Consider the following 19,550-nt stretch of genomic DNA (forward strand, 5'->3'; position numbering starts at 1 on the left):
AAAATACTGAAACATGGTATATTCTAATTTCTATTATGAACTGCTTGCAACTGCTTTAAAATATTACATGTGTATGACAATAAAAATCAGTTAATTAAGTTGAATATCGAAAATTTTTTTAAATAAATTTATTGTAACCTTAAAAATAATTTATCATACCCCAATAATATAAAATTAACTTAATGGTATATGTAAAATTTAGATATTGAAAATAATACTACGTGCGTCAGCACTAGGCCCGTGTTAAGAAACACTGTCAGCGGCAAAGCATTTTGCAACACCGACCAGCGTACTTTTCTTTTTTCTCGAAAAATGTAAAGAAAAACTGCATTTATCTGCATTTAAAGCGAAGGAACCAGCCCGGAAAAGCATCTGTTGTGCAATTGCATAGTCAATAAAGTGAGTGTACGCGAAATTCGCACTATTGAATCGCACCAACGGTCATCCAGAGCAGCTGGCGTCGACGTCGACAGAGGCCAGCCCACGCCCCAAATGTTTACGGGCGTGAAAAGTGCGGAAATGTGGGGAAACTAATGCGTTTTTTGGTACCCATTCGTCTGCAGCATCCACACCCATGTTGACCGAAGCCCCCATGGCCAGCGAGAACATCATGGACGAACTAGCCTCTCTGATACGTACCGAGATCCCCGACGGCCGCCAGAGTCTGCGGGACAGCTATACGAACCTGGAACGAGTGGCCGATTACTGCGAGGACACCTACTACCGTGCAGACAACAAGAAGGCGGCCCTGGAGGCCACCAAGAATTACACCACTCAGTCTCTGGCCAGCGTCGCCTATCAGATCAACACGCTCGCCTATAGCTACATGCAGCTCCTCGAGCTTCAGGCCCAGCAGCTCGGCGAGATGGAGTCCCAAATGAACCATATCGCTCAGACGGTGCACATCCACAAGGAGAAGGTGGCTAGGAGGTAAGGCGATAATACATTCAGTCTCATTTTCAGTTTTTAGTGCTAGTCATCGGTGATAAATGCTGCTTTGAGTACAAGCGTACTCATGTGTATGAGGTCACTTAGTTGATATCAACTATTGTCTCTTTAATTTCACTCTCAATAGTCATTTTTTTCCATATAAATGTATTAAAATTAATTGATTATTAAAGTTTCCCTTTAAATTCTTACATTCATGATTTTACAACACAATTTTTTTTTCAACCCCCCAGGGAGATCGGCGTGCTGACGGCCAACAAAGTAAGCTCGCGTCAGTTCAAGATCGTGGCGCCCATAAATCCAGAGAAGCCTATAAAGTATGTACGTAAGCCCATCGATTACTCCATGTTGGATGAGATTGGGCACGGCATCAACTCGGCCTCTCACTCGCAAGTGAGACAGAAGCACCGGGGCTCCAGCCATGGATCCGTGCAATCGCTATTACCGCCGTCGGTCGGTCCCCCGCCAACCACAAAGCCCCCGACACCACCGCAAATGTCACGGGCTGGAAACACCGGCACTCTAGGCAAGTCGGTCAGCAATACTGGAACGCTGGGCAAGAGCTCACGGGAGTATCGCACCCCGCCAGTGGTCAACCCGCCGCAGGTGCCCTCGCACTATGCACCTAATTATCCAATTGGGCATCCAAAGCGAATGTCAACAGCTTCATCCACGATTACTACCACCACTACAGGCGGTGGAGCGGCGGGCAATGAGCGTGCTGCTGGGTACAGTGCTCTTCCGATGCCACCTAGCCAGCAGATAGCTACACATGTGAATCTGCCCTCTGCGGGCATGATGCAATCACTGCCACCACCGCCACCCACTACGTATGACGACCGGAGCAGCATGCCACGTTAGTTAAATAGGTTATAATTACTGAACCAAAGCCTAATTATCCTTCTTTCAATCTGCAGCAGCTCCACCTTCGCCGCTGACGGTGTCGCAGCACGAGATGACCGAGCAGAGTCACATTGGCATGCACACCCTGGGACGCAATATCAACAGGTAAGTTTCTTACAAACGCACGCCTTCCATCCTGTATATATAACTTATTTCATGTTCTCTATGCAAACCAAGGAATCCAAATCGGTAAATTGCATATATTTATATTAATCAAAGGGTTATACATAGTTTAAACACTCAAAATTATTGGTTATTTAATGCACAATTTTATCAAGAAAATATCTTTTTAACTACGTATAACGCCGTAACCAGTACTAACCCATTTTTTTCAAAGGAATCATTTCAGCTTGAACTTTGCTCGTCCCGGCTCCCAGTCGCCGCCTTTGCCACCTCCGCCACCGCCGGAGGATGAGCACCAGGACTTCGGACGACCACGCACTTCGACGGGACCGCAGCTGGCGCCCTATCGTACCCGAGGATCAGAATTTACCCGGCTGGGTGCCCAAAAACTTCATTGAGAAGGGTAAGTTTAAGATGACAATTCCAATTGTTAAAGAATAATCTTTGTAATTATATCTAATATTTCAGTTGTAGCCATATACGACTACTATGCCGATAAGGACGACGAGCTCAGCTTCCAGGAGAGCTCGGTGCTGTATGTGCTCAAGAAGAATGACGACGGCTGGTGGGAGGGTGTCATGGATGGGGTGACTGGCCTGTTTCCGGGCAATTATGTAGAGCCTTGTGTCTAAGCCTCGCCTCGATATTCTAAACATGCCAACCATTACAATAATCTGCATTATCTAGTCTGTTACAGTCCTCCGCTGCTTCTCAAGAACTCCCGTGATTTGAATTAAAGAATCTAAGATTTCTAAGGACAACTGAGGACCGCAACAGGCTAAGTTGACAATGACGATAAAATTTTGAGCATATTTGATAAGGACAATTATATAATTATACACTATACACAAGCACAGCAGGCCAGAGAAAGCGAAGAGAATTCCATTAGCATCAGCCAATTGCATTTAGTCTAATATAAACGAGCACACACACAGGATCCATGGGCTCAGGATAATGCTTGCTGCCCAACTAAACCTATTTACACTCTAGTAGCCGAAAACGATGCAACAAAGGGGGAAAGGCGATATCGGAATTCCGTAAATAACTTATACGATATTCCAAAATTGTAACACAGACGTAGACGAATTCCCCATGCCCCATGCAACCTGCCACCAGCCACCAGCCCAATTACTTTAAATATTTGCTCACAGTTTTGTCAAGCGATTTCTGTTTGCCTTGCGCTTGGATATTCCCGGCTATTATCCAACTATACTACCCATACCTATACCTATACCTTACTCCCTCAGCAATAATGTAGGTTATATAAATTTCAGTTAGAATTTATTACTTAAGTATTGGCCAGTTGGAACTTTTGTTTGCACTTTTACGAACCGCAACGATCAGTTTTTTGTTTTGCGAACGTTTAGTTAAAATGGAATTGCCAGCAAAGGAATCAAATTAAATTTACACAATAAAAGTACACACACGCTCTATATGGTAAAAATAATAGCTAATAAAAATTTCAATTACTAAACCGCAAGTCCTTGTTCTATGACCGTGTAATTTGCGTTGACCTTCTCGTGAGCCGAGCCGGATGTCTGTAGAAATCCGTAATTGGGGCAAGGCTCCGCGACCTGCCAAATTCAAATTCGGAATCTTAAATGCAAATTTTCAAGCGTGTGATGGATGGCTTGAAATATTTACAAATCCCAACACTCATTGGGGTCGTACAGTCAGTCAATCAATCCATTATAATCGACATGTTGCTCCACAAACCGTTTCAACCATTTCAATTCAATGTCTCGTTCTGGAAAACTTTTCCATAACTCTGCTCCAAAAAAATTAATGCTTTCGTGGTGATATGTGGAGGTTTAATTTTCATTTGCTGAATTTATTATCAGGCTTCAAGGAGTTGACGTGGCGGAAATGCCAAAAAAGTGGATTGTTGCATGATTTGCATAAAATGTGCTAAATTGTTGCCCACTTTTCGGGGCCCTCAACTATAGCTATGGAAATACCTTTATTTGTGGACAATTATTAGAGTGGACCTCAACAGCTTTGATACGGAATCTTTGGCAAACTATTTTAACACACAACTGGCCAGCGGCAGGTGAAACTCTCTAGAAATGTATGCAAAATGGCGCATTAGCATTTCAACAATGCCGTAGTAAAAACTCGGCAACAACAAAAATTGATTGTGTCGTGCCAGGAGTCGGACCACCGCCCACATTCAGCCCATCTACAACCACATTCCACCCCCTGGACATGCCTATAATTTCGTTATTTTTCTGACCAGGCCGAGTCGGACCCATCAGTTGAGTTTTGTACGTCGACGCGAATGGTTCTACAAACCGCTTTTATTTCGAATATTTCTCGGAGTTCTTGGCGACCCAGCGTTTCCGGTTTTTGAATTTAAAGTTTTGTTTTTTTGGCAAATGGCGTGTCCGGAAAGTTTTCCAAGCGGATAAAGTGCAAAACAAAACTATTTGTAAGTGAGCCGCGCTGCAGAGGTGCTTGAAAAGTTTTTGTTATCAAATGTTTGTTTTACATAATCGAAATGGAGCCGAGATTGGGGTGGATACTCTCTGCGGGCACCGCATTTAATTGACCTACTTGGAGCCGGATTTACTTGCTGGCCAAGTGTAAAATATTACATTATTTCATGTCAGGATTGGGGCCACTGGCCACTTTGTTTATGGCGAAAACAATTCGCGTCGTCAATGCGGACAAGTTGGCCCACTTAGTGTCGAAATTCCCAGAGTTCCGTGACACGCACAACTTTTCTGAAACGCGTTAATTTGAAAAAAGAAAAACCCCGTGAAGGTTAAAAGTTTTGCACTTGCATCTGTAGTACGTTAAAAATGACGTCACTTTGGATGCATATCGAAGGGGGCTGGTCACTCAACTTGATGGGCCCTCTAAAAATAAACCCGGCGAGTGTGTGCCTAGGGAAATGGCTTTGGGTAATTAAGTCGTCTCCAGGTCACAAAGCCCATCAATCACCACCACTGCCTATACGCAATGCTCCTAGTGGGGTAATTACAGTCCTTATTTCTGGGGTTTACCTTGCTTAGGTTTTGTTAGCATGTCTGGATTTTGTGGACTTAATACTCACTTTCGCTGAATTAACCAAACTATAAAAATGTCATATTCATATTTAAGTATCGTAAACCAAAAAATTGAAGGTAAAATGTGGGTTTTCAGGTATTTAAACTCAGAATTCAGAACATTATTTTATATATTCAATTCAAGTCAATGAAGCGGATCATATATCATTTAAATTTGCTATTAAAGTTATCAAGATTTTAAATAAAAAAGGAAATTAAATTATTATAGGGACCTCCATATATAGCACTTTAATAATTATTGGTATTTTATTGTGACCTCGTTTACAGCGCGTTCATAAAAAAATATACTACTTAGCTATAACGATTTGTCAAAGCTTAGAGGTCTTTGTTTTATTCAGATCCTTATCGACTGGTTTTGTTTATTTTGGAATCCTCTTTGTCGAAGGCCATTGCCATAAGTGAGTTAAAGGGAAATTGTTCTTTATCACTTGGTTGCCTGTCCCGAATAAAAAAGCAAACTCATTAGCGATAAAGAGTCTGTCACACGTGTTATTACTTAGCCATGCTTAGAGTTATAGGGCTTTCCCCCCGAATTTCGGTTTTCCCCCGACAAAATAAAAACCTTTCAAAGTTGTAATTCATAGGCGGCACTCCTTTTTCTCTGCCCCAAATGGCCCAATTCTCTCACTACCCATTTTCCACTAATGAGCTCCAAGCAGACTACTATGTGTTGGACAAACAAGGCCCCGCCTCCAATGGCCCCTCATCCCAAATGGGGTTCACTAGCCGGCAAATCAAAACATGGCATACCAAAGCATTAAAAACATTAACAGTCAACGTGCGACAACAGCCGAAGACAAAGTCACTGAGCCACTGCACCACCCACCCATTCAACAAGCCATCTAGTCATCCAGTGGCCCAACCATCCACCCTAACCACCACTCAAATGCCCCACATCAAGTTACACAGAAGTCCTGTCCACTGGCTTTCGTGTCGTGTCTGCCGGCAATTTACACAAATTCAATAAACGACAAAAGCCCGGAGTCGAATACGAAACAAGAACTGGAAAAAGTGTTGAGCTCTCATTGGGGGTGGTGGCTCAGGTCGGGCTTAATTGGGTGGCGGTAAGGTGGTTTCTTATTAAAGTGCTGGAATCGATTTTAGACGTTATCAAATTAACTGCCGCGGAATCCCTTTAAGGCTGACCACTAAAGAGGGGAAACTAATAAAACCAATTTAGTAATATATTTATAAAAGTTTGATCAAATTATGAATTATAAGGGAGAAGCTGATAAAATTAAAACTTATTAATAGGTAGCTAATAAAAATAATAATATATAATCTTTCCTTCTTTCCATTCAACCGCAGAACCTTGTAATATATGGTTTTGTCTCTACTATAAACTAACAACACCAATAAATAATAAATATAATTTTTCCCAGTGCACAGGACACCACCCTATCACTCAATTTGAACACCCATCTCTGTTGACATTTGAGGCCTGTAATTTGTGTGAATATTTGAGGAGAAAGTGCCGCGGAAGCTTGGTGCTTTTTGTTGCGGCTTGTCTCATTATATATTCATGACACCTGAATGGGAACGTGGAATTAAATTTAATAATGCAACCCCTTGGCACCCAATGAGTCTCACGTTTTATAATTGAAAAGCTCTTAGGCAAATGAAATTAATTATGGGTTTGGGGAAGCGGCAGTTGGTTGCGGGGCTGTGAACGCGTTGGTTTTTTTGGTGCTTGACAGGTGTCGGGGTCAGAAGTCAAAACATTTCAGATACATGGACATGGATTATGAATTATGGTGTGTCGGGTAACATTTCTATTTTAGGAGACACATTCATTTAAACTTTAGTGTTATTTATTGATCAGTTTGTTTTAGTGTGGATTGTCTTAGACTTTTCTTGAATAATTATGTAAATGTGAATGCCAAAAATTTGAAAAATCCTTCAGATCACAAAGTAGTAGGCAGATGGTATTTATAGTTAGAAGGACTATTAGTTTGAACCTCTGAAGGTTCACAAAATTCCCAGGGTTTCCAGTAAAAGTACAGTACCCTCTCGATGACCATCGAATTGCTCCATTTGATTTGCATGCCAAGGCACGCAGGGACTTTTTGGGTGTTCAAGTTCACGGCTTGATTTATGGCTCACGCCAGCTCCTTAAGCTTTAAGCCACAGGTAAACAAGACCCACGGGACTCCAAGGCCCCCTCTTTCACTGGAAAACCACTATAAAGAGGCGAGACCTTGGCGCGCAAATTCACAAATCCATTAAGAGTTCGTTGGGTGTTTCCCGAGCTGATGGCATTTTTACGATTGTTGACAACAAATTGACACGATTTGTGATGGTCTTGTCCAGGTCAGGTCATCAGCTAGGGCAAAGGCGGCACGTGGCCAGCCGAGGACTAGAGCTCATTTAACACTCAAAGGACCAGGACGATGGCAGCCAGTGCTGGAGCTAGCAGCTGGTCGGGTAGCAGCGGGGGCAGCAACTCATCCCAAGGACGATCCATTGCTACTGCTCAACCGCCGCAGGAAGAGCGCCTTGTGGTAAGTTTATGGAATATTATATTCAAAGATATTAAATGGATATCGATTAGATGTATGTACAAAATATAAAAATCTACGTATATATGATCCAATCCCATACCGCCAGGTGGCAGTTCGAGTTCGGCCAAGTATGGAAGCAGCGGAGCGTTGCATCGAGGTCGTGTCTGGCGGATCACTCCTTTACGATGACGGTGGAAAGAGTCGTCCACGGCAGTATTCCTATGATCATGTATTCCGTGAGAACGACAGCCAAGAGCAGGTGTATAAGACCACCACGGCGCCGTTAGTAAGGGATGTACTGAACGGCTTGAATGCGGCCGTTTTCGCCTATGGAGCTACAGGTTCCGGCAAGACGCACACCATGTTGGGACCTGTCCCGCGCAAGAAACCGCAGACTGGTGATCGTGCTCCGCCCACAGCTTCTTGCGATTCCACGGACGTGAGCAGCCAGGACATCGGACTAATGGTGCGGGCTATAGAGGATATTTTTAGTCATATCGAGTCAGCGGAACCGGATTCATGTCGTGTTTCCATATCTTACCTGGAGATTTATAACGAGCTGATTCGAGATCTTTTGAATCCGGGAGGGCCTTTGGAATTGCGAGAGGATCATCGTGGTCAGCGTATCACTGTGGCAGGTCTTTCCGAAATTACCACTTCCAGCAGAAAGGAGGTTGTGGGTCTTTTGCTCAAGGGAAACAAGGCCAGGACTATGGAGCCAACAGCTGCCAATCAGACCTCTTCCCGAAGTCACGCCCTCCTGAGCATAATGGTCCAGGCAAGGACACCGCTGGGCACCAAGAAAGGACGACTCTTCCTTACCGATTTGGCAGGATCGGAGCGAGCTAAGAAGACCAAAAATCGGGGTAAACGCTTGCAGGAAGGTGCGCACATCAACCGCAGTCTTTTAGCTCTGGGTAACGTAATAAACGGATTGTCGGGTGGAGCGAGATATGTCAATTACCGGGATTCGAAGTTAACCAGGTTGCTAAAGGAGGCACTAAGTGGTCGTTGTAAGACCGTAATGATTGCCCACGTTGCTCCGGAAAGTAAACATCGAGATGAGACCAAGAACACCCTGGTCTACGCGGATAGAGCCAATAGCATCACCACCAAACTGCAGAACTCCGTGTACATCGACGAGTTCAAGGACTTCCCCACCAAACACTATCAAAGTCTCGTTTCGGAGCTGCGCGATGAGGTTTCCCGTCTGCGCACCAAAATGCTTACCGAAAGGCCGCGAAGTGGAGCAGCTGCAGCAGCAGCAGCGGCAGCAGCCTCAGGATCGGCAGTTGGTTCTGAATCAGGAGTCGGGTCAGAGGGTGTCCAGGAACAGGATGAACAGCGCAAGACGGAACTACGTTACCTACGCGAGCAGATCGTTCTCACCTTTAAGCAGCAAATGAAGCTGAGAAGAAAGCTCCTCGAGGCCGAGAGTCATCTCCTGGGCCTGGAACTCGATGCCGAGCGGCAACACATGATCATCTCCCACTGGCAAGGACGAATTGGAAAACTATATGATGCAATGGGCGATGACGGTAAGAAGTTAAAATTTCACTAGCATAGCAAACTTGATGTTTATTTCCTTGATCCCCTACAGACATTGAATCAGAGGGATCGGTGGCATTGAAAAATGCTTGGGGAGAGCTGGCAGCCATTGAGAAGGAAACTCGGCGCTATAAGGAAATCCGAGAGAGGACCGAGCAGGAGCTTGAGCAGTGCCGCCAGAAGGGAGTCAAACTGGAGGATGTAAGTCGTCACAAAATATAGTCCATCTACGTATATTTTTGCATACTTTTCTTTCCACTCAAGGAGCTTCCGGAGCGCATCAGTAGCGACGAGGAGCGTGAATTGCTGGCTCTTCTCTGCCGCGTCCACGAGTTAGAGGCAGACAAGGTCTCCCTGCAGGCAGAGAGACTGGCTCGGCAGGCAGAACTGCGAAGGCGTGACCTCCAGCTTCTCCGAGCGGAACGACAGCGGCGTCTCTGCGAAGATATCATCAGTTCTCAGCGCCGACTTATCGAAGAGGGCAATGTGGATTTGCCGGACGAACTGCGTGAGCTATATGGGCTTTACCAGCAAGAGATCCATGCGGGAGTTGTGACACCCAGTACCAGCAACTACGAGAGGAAACTACCACCCATTTACACGGCAGGGTAAGATTATCCCTAAATTATTTGTTTTAAGCACAACCTAATAACCTTCTTGTAGGTCTGACTCACCTGGCTCCAGTTCCAGTTCTGAGTGGTCGCCGGCATCACCTCTGCCGCATATTGATAACCAGATGGATCCCGTCGACCGGGTAATGGGCCCACCTGTCAATCCGCGTCTGCCACGACTTTCCACAGCCTCGAATGCGGCAGTTCCGGCCACAGGGCGGCGACCTTCACTAAGGGTGGCTAGAAACCCTCATCCGCATCCGTAATATTGACAGCGAGTAAGGGACAAGGAGGTGCTCAGGAATAGTTGTAACTAAGGGTTAGGATTATTAGGAAGGGGATGCGTTGTCTGCTCAATTTACTTATTGTATTATATCTTACCCTCCCAAGCACTTTAAAATATTATGTATCCTTTTAACTTATCAATAAATTCAAAATATGGCTTTAAAAATTTAAAAGGTTAATGTATTTAAAGGGTATGTTTCGACTTCCAATCGCGATGATACTGAAGACAAAAATTTTAAATACTTTTAACATATTATATATATTTTACAGATTTCAAAATACAATTAATTAACGAATTAAGCTGTATTTTCTCGATTTTATTAAAAATAAATTATAGCACTTAAAATGTTTTTGATGTGTAACTTTAAGAATTTAAATATGAAATAGTTGATCGGGACACAGAAGTATCCAGCTGTAACTCACTATTAAAACATTGAAGTATATTCACTTTGCACCATATAAATGACATGTAGCAGAATAACCGAGCAGCCGTCAAAGGCCAAGCTTCGATTCATGCGATAAGTCCCAAAGATATGGACATAAGTGTGTTGCTCCGCCAGTTGCAAGGAGAACCATTCCATCTGGGTGAAAGAAATCATATTACAATCAAATTCAAATGCCGATCGGGTAACTTACACTTCTCTCCATTAGCTTATCCCGACTATAAAGCCCCCTGATCACATCCTTTGTGGCCTCCAAAATTGTATCAATGGTGTGCGTCAAAGTATTCATCATCAACGAGAAGAGAAGTGGCTGTATACAGATGATGAATACCATCTGCAGATACTCCAGCTCTGATTCAATGGCACTGTGGCCAAGGCAGACTCGAACGAGCATGTATCCCACCCGTATGCCACTCCAAACATTTCTTAACAAGTAGCACAGAAAAACAAACCTAAAATTAAAAAATTAAAACCATTAAGAAAACTAATGTTTGGCACACTTTTCCAACTTAATTTAATAGAAAGGTTATCCGTAAGCAACTCACCTAAAAACCATGCAAACCTCTTCTGTCATATTGATCAGACACTGGAACATGCACTGCAGCTTGCGCAAACGGCAAAACTGATCCGAGAAAGGTCTTGGATCCATAATCACTATTTCCAGACCCGATTGCAGACGCCACCAATTCCTGCAGATCTCCAGCATAAGGCCAAAAGCCAATGAGTTCGTGGCGAAGATCATGCATTCGGACAGGAAACAATTACAGGGATTATGGTTTCCTCTCAAAAATCGACTGACATTCAGGAAAGCATGGATGGCGAGTCGAAGGATTAGCAGGAGAGTCACGGTTATCAAGAGAATATTTAGAAATCGCTTCTGACTTTTAAGCAATCTGTAACCCCTGGATCTGGTCATCACCTCCATGTCCTGGAGTTTTATAATCATATTACGAATCCGGTCCTGACGTCGATGGGCACAACCCATGCAACTGATTAGGGATAGAAAAACAAGGCCGAAATAGGTGATAGCAGCCAGTCTCACGAGCGGGGACTCGTCGAAAGAAGCGGCACTAAAGTGCCAGAAATCCATCTGAAACTTTATCGTCAAGATAATCACCAGGAAATTGTGAATTATCCGATAGCAGGTCAGAACGCGGGACTGTCGTAGTCTTCCCGAGGAGATGAAGAAAGTAGTAATCCCATTCAAGTTGCAAAACCAGATGAATCCTAATTGCAGCAGGTGTCTGGGCGATATCATGGTCTTGTTTGGACTTCCCTATGAAACGAACTAAACTTTCGATTTACAAGCAATGCAACTGCGAACTGATTTATATTGCCTTCACTCCAATCAATGGAAGTAAGTTTTCCTGTTGGGAATACATTTTAACGTGGTAATTAAGTTTATTATCGATTTTTTAGACCGGTAAATTCAGTTTGCATACAAGCCTTGTTGTATCTATAACATTAAGATCTTTTAGTTTAAGGTAAATCTCTGAGGACCAAATGGATATTTTTTGACCACATGTATTAGTTGATAAAATAATCTATGAAGCTTGAGGCTGTAACTTAAGTTTGCAAAAACGTTTAAATAACATTGATATATATTTACTTTTACTAAAAACATTTATAAATCAAGGAACTTTGATCCTGCACAAATGCCAGTGCAACTCGAAACTATTGCAGACTTACTAACTAACTATGGATACATAATTAATTGCAAGACCACCTGCAAGTTGGCCAAAGACATCGGGATTAACTCAATAAGTAGATACAAATGTTTCAGGTAGAACAATGATTTACAAGCCACTGTTCTTTGGCTCCACAGGAAAGGCCCTGCCAGAGTTACCAAATGGCTCAAGGGAACTTCAAGGACCTTCTGAAAATTCGCCTATGCAAAACGATGATTATACACCTTGAACCTCTTTTAATCAAGAAGATCAAAAGAAGGTAATATCTGCTATTGATTCGAGAAAACGTCCACTTGATTCCATAGAAAGCGCAGATAACTGTGTAAAAAATGCAAGTTTGGTCGTTATTTCATTTAATTCGTCCCTATAGGATTCGAGGGCACCAAAAGTTGAAGACAATAAGTTAAAAAAAAATCCAAGTCTATATTGACGAACCCGATAACGCCAGCAAGAAACCTAAGCCCCCTCTGTTAAAAAATAAGGTCAACAAGAAGCAGTAATAAAGTCACATCGCCATTTGTGACGAGGAGCCGAAGCCGTATACATGCTTGGGATGTCCCTATAAATCCGTCAAAAAATTCGAGTCTAACTGGTCCAGATTTTAACTATATTATTTTATTTTAATTATTAATTCATTCTTCCCAAATTTTGATTATATAATAAAACTTCTGCAAAAGGGAAAGAAAAAGTGCTTTTATTTATTTAAAATCATTAGTTGACTCAAAAATAATAATAAAAAATATAACATTTAAGCCACATTAATGAGATTTAAGAAAAGTGAAGAGCCTGTAGGCCAGCTGCATGATCTGCAAATCCATGAAATTTAACAAATAAAGACAAACACAACGATACCTTTTAAAGTTAACTTACTTCTGTAAAGTGCACCATGTTCACTTCGATCAATCCAAAGGCTCCCAGTTTCTGTGTCCTTTTGGCAATATTGCATCCAGAGAAGATAGAACTTCCTGTACCGCTGACTTCCCAGATACCATTCCTGGCTCCGTAGCGACATTTCCAGCCCCTCGGACTATAAATTGCGAATACTAAATATGATGAGGATTCAATAAGTATTACTCACTGCCGACTCCAATTGCGTTCCGCGTAGACAGATCTCAAAGGTAAAGACTACCAGGACCATAGTGGGTATAATGTATTGGGCTATGATCAGCACATCTGATGTCTCCGACAGCATGAAGAGGTAGAAGCAGAGGGAACCGGCGCCCACAAAGTTGCTAACCAGGAAAGCAACCTTAAAGATTTCATTATATCTTTGATGTTGGTGTTTTTAAAGGTAAGGAAAAGGTAAATAATTTTAGTAGAATTCAAAGTATTTTACAATATTCTATATTTATAGTTTTTAAAACAAGCTTTACCTGCCGCACAGACCATTCAGCAGCTGCTGTCTCTGAACCAACAATCTGAATTCCGAAAAGAACTTCGCCTCGTTGGTTAAACTCTTGCGGGGATCAAGTTCTGCAAACTGCCGGGCAAGACGGTTCAGGTGCATAATCAAGTGTCCCTGCATCACATTAAACAGATTGTCGAAAGTGATGAAGAAAGAGACGCCACAAACGGTGCACGCCAGGTCGAAGATCCAGACTAGAAAGTAGAATTTTGGATCTTTCCGTACATTGAATGGCAACCAGCCACCAAGAAGTTGTTCATGCTGGAGAACTGGTGAATCCCTTCCCCTCATGGGTCAGGAGAAAAAAGGCCACTGGCATTAAACAGAACATAGGACCACCGAGATGAGCATAGACCCGGATAAAGCGATACCTCTGCCAAAAGTTGCGGTATGTCTTATCCATCTGCATGTCCAATTGGCTGGCCAGGTCCCGTGGGCACTCGCGGTCCAGGTCATTAACAAACTCAACGATATCCTTTCGTTTTAGGAACAGCATTAGTCCCCTGATCGAGAAGTAAATGGTGATGCTTAATACGGGGGGATTTTGATTGGCAGGACGTCCCAGCCAAAGGTGACCTATGATATCCCAGCCATTGCAGCCAAAGAACAAGATATTGAGAAATGCCGACAACCAAAATGGTGCCATGGAGGCATTCACAATGCTGTTGTCCTCTGGATTCCTTCGCCACTGGAAATGTACCATCTGAGCCACCTGCTGAAAGAGTTGCGGACGCAGGAAATCCTCCATCCGATAGGGTTTCTTAATTTCCGTAGTCGTCATAGCTGGGTCACCTAGTTAAATCTTCTTTGTGGATTGTACAAAGTGCTTCGCTTTTTATAAGGCAACTAAAACTGGATAATTATGGCTATAATAGATGAAGTCCTGCCAGTTAAGTTTCTTAATTATTGGTTTGGCGATCGGATTGTATTGGTTACAGGTAGACTATCATATACGTAAAAATATATTATATTTTAAATTTTAAAGATAAACTTTAAACGTTTTTATTTTTATTTTATTTTATTACATTGTTAATATTTCTACTTTTTTATGTTCTTTTATACGTATGCTATGTAAATATATTTTAAAATGGAAAAATATCGGTTTTGAAAATCCATAATTATTCAAATTTTACTGTAGCAATCATGCAATTGATTATAATTGCTTTGAAATCTCACTAGCTAGTCAGAATTATAGGTTTCGCTAATATTGATTGATACCTGTGTTAATTGCTCAGCTAGTGTTGATTTAATTTAATATTTTTACCAGCACTCGCATTTAGCTAATGTTAGGGACCTAAAAGCAAGTCAAACATTCGATACATTTAATAAATAAATACTAAAGTACTCTAACAGGCTTTTATAACTTTTTAATAAATATTGTTAATACTTAATTTTATAAGTTATTTTATTAACAAAACAGGAATAATGTTGGCCTTGTCGAGGTTCAACTGTACCTTGAGAACATAAATCGGTGTGCTCAGTGAATACCCCTTATGCAGTTCGTAATAAGCGATGCCTGCACTGCAGAAAACAGGGGTGATTGTAAGTGCATACTTAGCGGAACATTATTTCCACTTTGCGCTCTCTCTCTCTCTCCGACTCTCTCATTTTCCCAATGAGTTGTCCCTGCCCCCCTCCTCAATCAAGGCCGCCCTCGAAGGTTTTTGTTATTTTTTTCAAATTTAGGTCACAAACCAAGCGGCGACGGCAAACATAAACAAATCGAGAGAGCAAGGGAGAGAGCCCTTCAAAACAGAGAGAGCGAGCATGCGTGTTAAGTGAAATTATCTACGCAGAATTATCTGTATATGAAAGAGTATCTGGAAATTTATCTGCGGCCCTGGACGTGCCGTTTTCGTCATTAGACACAGATACACAGCTGTGAGCAGTTTGTTTTCCGTTCGCATTTGGATTTTGTAACCCGACCAACGGCAGCAGGTTGCTGTCGAATTGGAGAACAAAAATCGCTAAAAATAATGAAATATTTTATTTAAACATTAATATAATTAACCTCCGAATTTGTTGGTTATAAAAGCTGTAGGAAAACATAATCGTTCTAACGCACAAACAACAAAAACAAAACCACTGCGCAGTTCTTAGGCGCAGAAAATATTTAATTAAAATGCCAAAATAAAAACAGTGTCGAATCTGCACTGAAAAATGTCCATTAAATGTGATTATTGAAGTGAAAAACAGCACAAAGAGAGTTCAAACAAGTTTTAAGTACATAAACAAATTTTGAACAACAATTTTGACAATCCATTACAAGGTTGTAAAAATAACTTCGAAAAAGGTAGTTGAAAAGAAATACCCGAAAAAATCAGAGATTTCATCAAGAAAACCAGAATTCATTAAAGGTCAAGACTTAATAGAGTTGCTGCATGGGGAACAGTCTGATAACGAGTGGAAAACCGAGTCAACGTCGCGAGAAGAGGCTTTTCGAGAGGCTGAGCTGCAGCTACGCTCAGGTGAGTTATTTCGAAAAACATTAGGGTATGGGGCAAGAAAGAGGTAGTGGTGGAAAACCGCAGTTAGCCTTGGCAACCAAATTAACCGGCCCAAGAACAGGTGGTCAGGTGCATCGAACCTTTAAAAGGGGAGGATCGCAAATGAAAACTTCTCCATGGTTACTACGTTAAGTACTTTTCTTTTTGAGAAAGTAAAAGTTATATGGGATAAAGAAGATTATTATTAATATCGACATTTTTCCTTTGCAGACTCCCAATAGAATGGAGCTAAATATGAATCCCCTGCTGGCTTTGGCCCGCTCGATTGCGTCGCCTTCCACACCGCCACTTACTCCGGAGAAAATGGCCTCGGATAAGGAGCAGGCTCCCATCGAACAGCTACCTAATGAAATGTGGCTGGAGATCATGTCCTATCTATCCTACAACGATCTGCAGCAGTTGCGCATGGTATCTTGGCGATGCCGAGATCTGGTACACCGTCGGCGATTCATGGAGAAGGGCAAGGTGATAGTGACGCAGCACAATCTGGAAGCGATTCACAAGCATGCAAAGGGTGGAAACTGCTATTTAAGTTTCGAGAGGATCGAGCTGCGAAATCTCCGCCAGTGCCGCCAGTTGGAGAACTTTCTTCGTCTTGTGGGTCACGAGGTGAAGCATCTCCAAGTGCGCCATGCTCCTGTATTTCGGAATATGGATGGAAAGTTGCCCAACCTGAAAGTCCTGACAATTGCCACCACTAGTTCCATGGATGACCAGCATCTAAAAGCGGTGGATGGTTTGGATATGAAACAGTTTGCCCACCTAGTAGGATTCGAATGCGATGGCGTAAGCTTGGACTCTTCATTGAAGCTGTTAATGTTGCTGCAGTTGCGACGCAAGGAGAACAAGGTGCAGCTCCGTCATCTGCAATTCGAATTCCGAAGGAACAACGAGAGCGCTCTGCTGGATGTCCTGCGGGATCACGCGGACACCTTGGTGTGTGTGGACATATTCTTCAGCTGTTCGCCAGGAATCGACACTCGGGAGTGGTGCCAGGCCTTTGAAACCATGTATAATCTGCGCACTTTGAAGCTATCTGGAAATTGTCATCTTGTTCTACTGGAAGCCGTCTTAAGAGCAGTACCAAAGTCAGCACCAATTCGTCAATTGGATTTAACTGGGATGCTATCACTTACCAATGAACTACTACTCTATATAGCCGGAAAATGGCAGAATACTTTAAAGGTCCTGGATCTAATGTTTTGCGTCCAACTTAACACCAACTGTATTGATGCACTGCGGCAGCTGAGTGGTCAGTTGGAGGCCTTGACCATGGCTTATTGCAGAGAATTGACGGGAATGGGCTTAGTTCAGGGACTGACCGGCAATATGAACTATACCCTGCAGGAGCTGCACCTAGAAGAAACTATTTTCCTAGATGAGAACTCCATGTGCCAACTGCTGGAGAGACTGCCCAATTTGCGACGCCTCAGTTTGGATAATTGCCGACAAGCGGTAACAGATCGCACAATGGCCACTATTTGCCAGTAAGTAGATGTTTTTATTCAATAAATAGACAAACCATTAATTCATATTTATTTATAGATACCAAACGAAACTCCGAAATCTTAACATCGATTATTGTGTAAAGATCACGGATCAGGGTTTGATAGGATATGGCGAGACTCCTTATCCCATTAGTCGCCTACGCGGATTAAAGGAACTCAACCTTAGAGGCTGTCGCAATCTAACAGATAATGCATTAAAAACTGGACTAAAGTTACCAGAACTGCGAGCCCTTTCCCTAGGTTATTGTACTCGACTAACCCCAGAGGGCTTTGAGGCCGTAACCCACAATTGCCCATCACTGGAAGCCCTTTGCGTGTCCAGCTGCTTTGCAGTGGAAGATGAGACTGTGCTTAGTATTGTTAGCAATCTGAAACGTTTGAGAGTACTCAACCTAAGCAACTGCTGCAAGCTGACCCTTCAATCAATTCACCACATCCTGGCGCATGGACACAATCTTGTGGAGCTGATTGCCTGCTCCATTGACGGCATGGATCATGAGCAGGCCCAGCGGATTCTGGAGGCGCAGAGACCGCAAATGAAGCAAGTGCTTCTATAGCAGGAGAGGTATATCCACTGACGGAGCCGAAACACTCCCCATAACGACTGGGGGAGTCGAGAGGATGATCAGTTTGACGACGATGAGACCGAGATCATCGAGATCGTGGTTTAGTCATAGCTCCTCCGACGATTAGATTTAGTTAAAGTTTAGCGTGAAACGTTTATTATTGTTTGTCCCTAAGGACATTATTCTAAACCTTAGGAAAAAACTTTAGAGGTGATACTTAGATTTTTTTTAAAAACATCATCCGATTTCTACTATAAGATCAGCCAGAACAGAAGCCAAATATCAAAGTACAAGTATTCCTCCCACCCAAAATCCATCTGAACATTTCAGTGATTAATGTTTGATATATTTTTAAATCGACTTTGAACGTCATACTATTGCATGCATTAAAGTTTTTAATTTGAATTAATCAAGCAATACCAACAAGCGAAGACTTCATCTTAGATTTAACTTATACTTAAACTGAGGCCATGATTAAAATCCCGAAGAGCTTGCATTTCTATATACCTACTTAAGTCGGGCTAAGCAACGAAACAATACTTCTACAGATAATAGCCAGCCAATATGTAATAATCAGAGTGTGTCTACAATTTTAAAAACTCATATAGAATTAGTGTATATGGTTGCTAAACATTTTAATGGTACGAGTTTGCAAAAAGAGGCTGTTAGTTAGTAAGTTAATGTTCAAATTTAATCAACTACTAAATGATACATTTTAATCAATAGGATTGTAAGAACAGTTTTGAGAAAAGTTTTAAATGAAATCGGATATAGGTATAAGGGAAGGACAGACTTTCCCGATAAGACAGAATGGGACTTTTGGAATATATTCTTTTGAAGAACTTTACTTTATTTAATCAACTTTTAAACATTTAATAAATGTTGCATGTGTTATAAGCTAATCAAAATGTAAACGATATAAAATTCCCGAAAGGGAATTATTTATTAAAGTGTGCTACAGCTATAAAGGATATTCAGCTTCTTTTGAAGAAAACCCAATAAATACGAAATATTTCAATGTCAAACCTGGAATATACCTTGTTTCTGGGAATATACTTTGTTAATACTTATGTGTCTCTTAACTCAATATTATGACAGAGGTGCCCTACCCATCTTTGTGATTTAAGAAGTTCCTTGTCAGTGCAGCCCTTGAGCTTTCATCCTTCACCCAGATCACCCGGCGTCATTGATTGATGGGCTTTTCACTGACTTTCATCGCATTTCCTCTACTGGATAAACAGTGGGCGGAAAAGCTTTCCAGCTCATCGAAGCGTGTGCTGCACGCGAAAAGCTTTTCGAGTGGGAAAACCATTCGACCCGTGCCAAATTCCAGTGGCATTGCACGCACTTTGACACCCATCAAGAGGCGTGTGCCAGGTTATGGCTAAGATAACTGTAGAGGGGGGTTGTCTATATATCTCGAGGGGTAGTGGGCACACTTAGCGT

At 42.3% G+C, this 19,550-nt stretch overlaps 5 protein-coding genes across 6 annotated transcripts; 3 read left to right on the top strand and 2 right to left on the bottom strand.

The window, feature by feature from the left end:
* Positions 1–429: 429 nt before the first annotated feature.
* On the top strand, positions 430–3,454 carry LOC108111686 (abl interactor 2). Its single transcript, XM_017221232.2, is given in 7 exon segments — positions 430–930; positions 1,182–1,804; positions 1,866–1,956; positions 2,029–2,040; positions 2,189–2,315; positions 2,317–2,377; positions 2,443–3,454. Coding segments are annotated over 7 exon segments (1,434 nt in total). The 5' UTR covers positions 430–574; the 3' UTR covers positions 2,607–3,454.
* Positions 3,455–7,250: 3,796 nt separating this feature from the next.
* On the top strand, positions 7,251–10,116 carry LOC108111650 (kinesin-like protein KIF19). The gene is made up of 5 exons (XM_017221181.2): positions 7,251–7,543; positions 7,650–9,081; positions 9,144–9,292; positions 9,356–9,699; positions 9,755–10,116. Exons 1-5 carry the CDS (start codon positions 7,433–7,435, stop codon positions 9,966–9,968), a joined length of 2,250 nt encoding a protein of 749 aa, XP_017076670.1. The 5' UTR covers positions 7,251–7,432; the 3' UTR covers positions 9,969–10,116.
* Positions 10,117–10,412: 296 nt separating this feature from the next.
* On the bottom strand, positions 10,413–11,688 carry LOC108111640 (putative gustatory receptor 85a). The gene is made up of 3 exons (XM_017221171.2): positions 10,976–11,688; positions 10,624–10,882; positions 10,413–10,568 (listed from the first exon to the last, which is right to left on the bottom strand). The coding sequence occupies exons 1-3, from the start codon at positions 11,686–11,688 to the stop codon at positions 10,413–10,415; spliced, it is 1,128 nt and encodes a 375-aa protein (XP_017076660.2).
* A 1,188-nt stretch (positions 11,689–12,876) lies between these two features.
* On the bottom strand, positions 12,877–14,304 carry LOC108116859 (odorant receptor 88a). The gene is given in 6 exon segments (XM_017228921.2): positions 12,877–12,924; positions 12,989–13,048; positions 13,050–13,145; positions 13,197–13,386; positions 13,492–13,802; positions 13,804–14,304. Coding segments are annotated over 6 exon segments (1,206 nt in total).
* Positions 14,305–15,405: 1,101 nt separating this feature from the next.
* Positions 15,406–19,129, top strand: LOC108116986 (dynein regulatory complex subunit 6). Of its 2 annotated transcripts, XM_017229151.2 has the most exons (4): positions 15,406–15,816; positions 15,869–15,991; positions 16,241–17,517; positions 17,576–19,129. In XM_017229151.2, exons 2-4 carry the CDS (start codon positions 15,905–15,907, stop codon positions 18,093–18,095), a joined length of 1,884 nt encoding a protein of 627 aa, XP_017084640.2. In that variant the 5' UTR covers positions 15,406–15,816; positions 15,869–15,904; the 3' UTR covers positions 18,096–19,129. The 2 variants fall into 2 exon arrangements, with proteins under 2 accessions (XP_017084640.2, XP_017084639.2); XM_017229150.2 differs by having other exon boundaries at positions 15,406–15,991.
* The last annotated feature ends 421 nt before the right edge of the window (positions 19,130–19,550 follow it).

This window comes from Drosophila eugracilis, unplaced genomic scaffold (genome assembly GCF_018153835.1).
Source record: "Drosophila eugracilis isolate 14026-0451.02 unplaced genomic scaffold, ASM1815383v1 contig_401, whole genome shotgun sequence".
In the NCBI taxonomy this organism is placed as follows: domain Eukaryota; kingdom Metazoa; phylum Arthropoda; class Insecta; order Diptera; family Drosophilidae; genus Drosophila; species Drosophila eugracilis.

What these genes read in the sequence shown, in the direction of transcription:
- LOC108111650 (XM_017221181.2), top strand. Translation starts at nt 7,433, where the DNA reads ATGGCAGCCAGTGCTGGAGCTAGCAGCTGGTCGGGTAGCAGCGGGGGC. An exon ending in CGCAGGAAGAGCGCCTTGTG is followed by an intron (nt 7,544 to 7,649) that starts GTAAGTTTATGG and finishes CCATACCGCCAG; the next exon opens with GTGGCAGTTCGAGTTCGGCC. An exon ending in CCACCCATTTACACGGCAGG is followed by an intron (nt 9,700 to 9,754) that starts GTAAGATTATCC and finishes ACCTTCTTGTAG; the next exon opens with GTCTGACTCACCTGGCTCCA.
- LOC108111640 (XM_017221171.2), bottom strand. Translation starts at nt 11,688, where the DNA reads ATGATATCGCCCAGACACCTGCTGCAATTAGGATTCATCTGGTTTTGC. An exon ending in GAGGTTTGCATGGTTTTTAG is followed by an intron (nt 10,883 to 10,975) that starts GTGAGTTGCTTA and finishes TTTTAATTTTAG; the next exon opens with GTTTGTTTTTCTGTGCTACT. An exon ending in ATAAGCTAATGGAGAGAAGT is followed by an intron (nt 10,569 to 10,623) that starts GTAAGTTACCCG and finishes TCTTTCACCCAG; the next exon opens with ATGGAATGGTTCTCCTTGCA.
- LOC108116986 (XM_017229150.2), top strand. Translation starts at nt 15,905, where the DNA reads ATGGGGAACAGTCTGATAACGAGTGGAAAACCGAGTCAACGTCGCGAG. An exon ending in TGAGCTGCAGCTACGCTCAG is followed by an intron (nt 15,992 to 16,240) that starts GTGAGTTATTTC and finishes TTTCCTTTGCAG; the next exon opens with ACTCCCAATAGAATGGAGCT. An exon ending in ACAATGGCCACTATTTGCCA is followed by an intron (nt 17,518 to 17,575) that starts GTAAGTAGATGT and finishes ATTTATTTATAG; the next exon opens with ATACCAAACGAAACTCCGAA.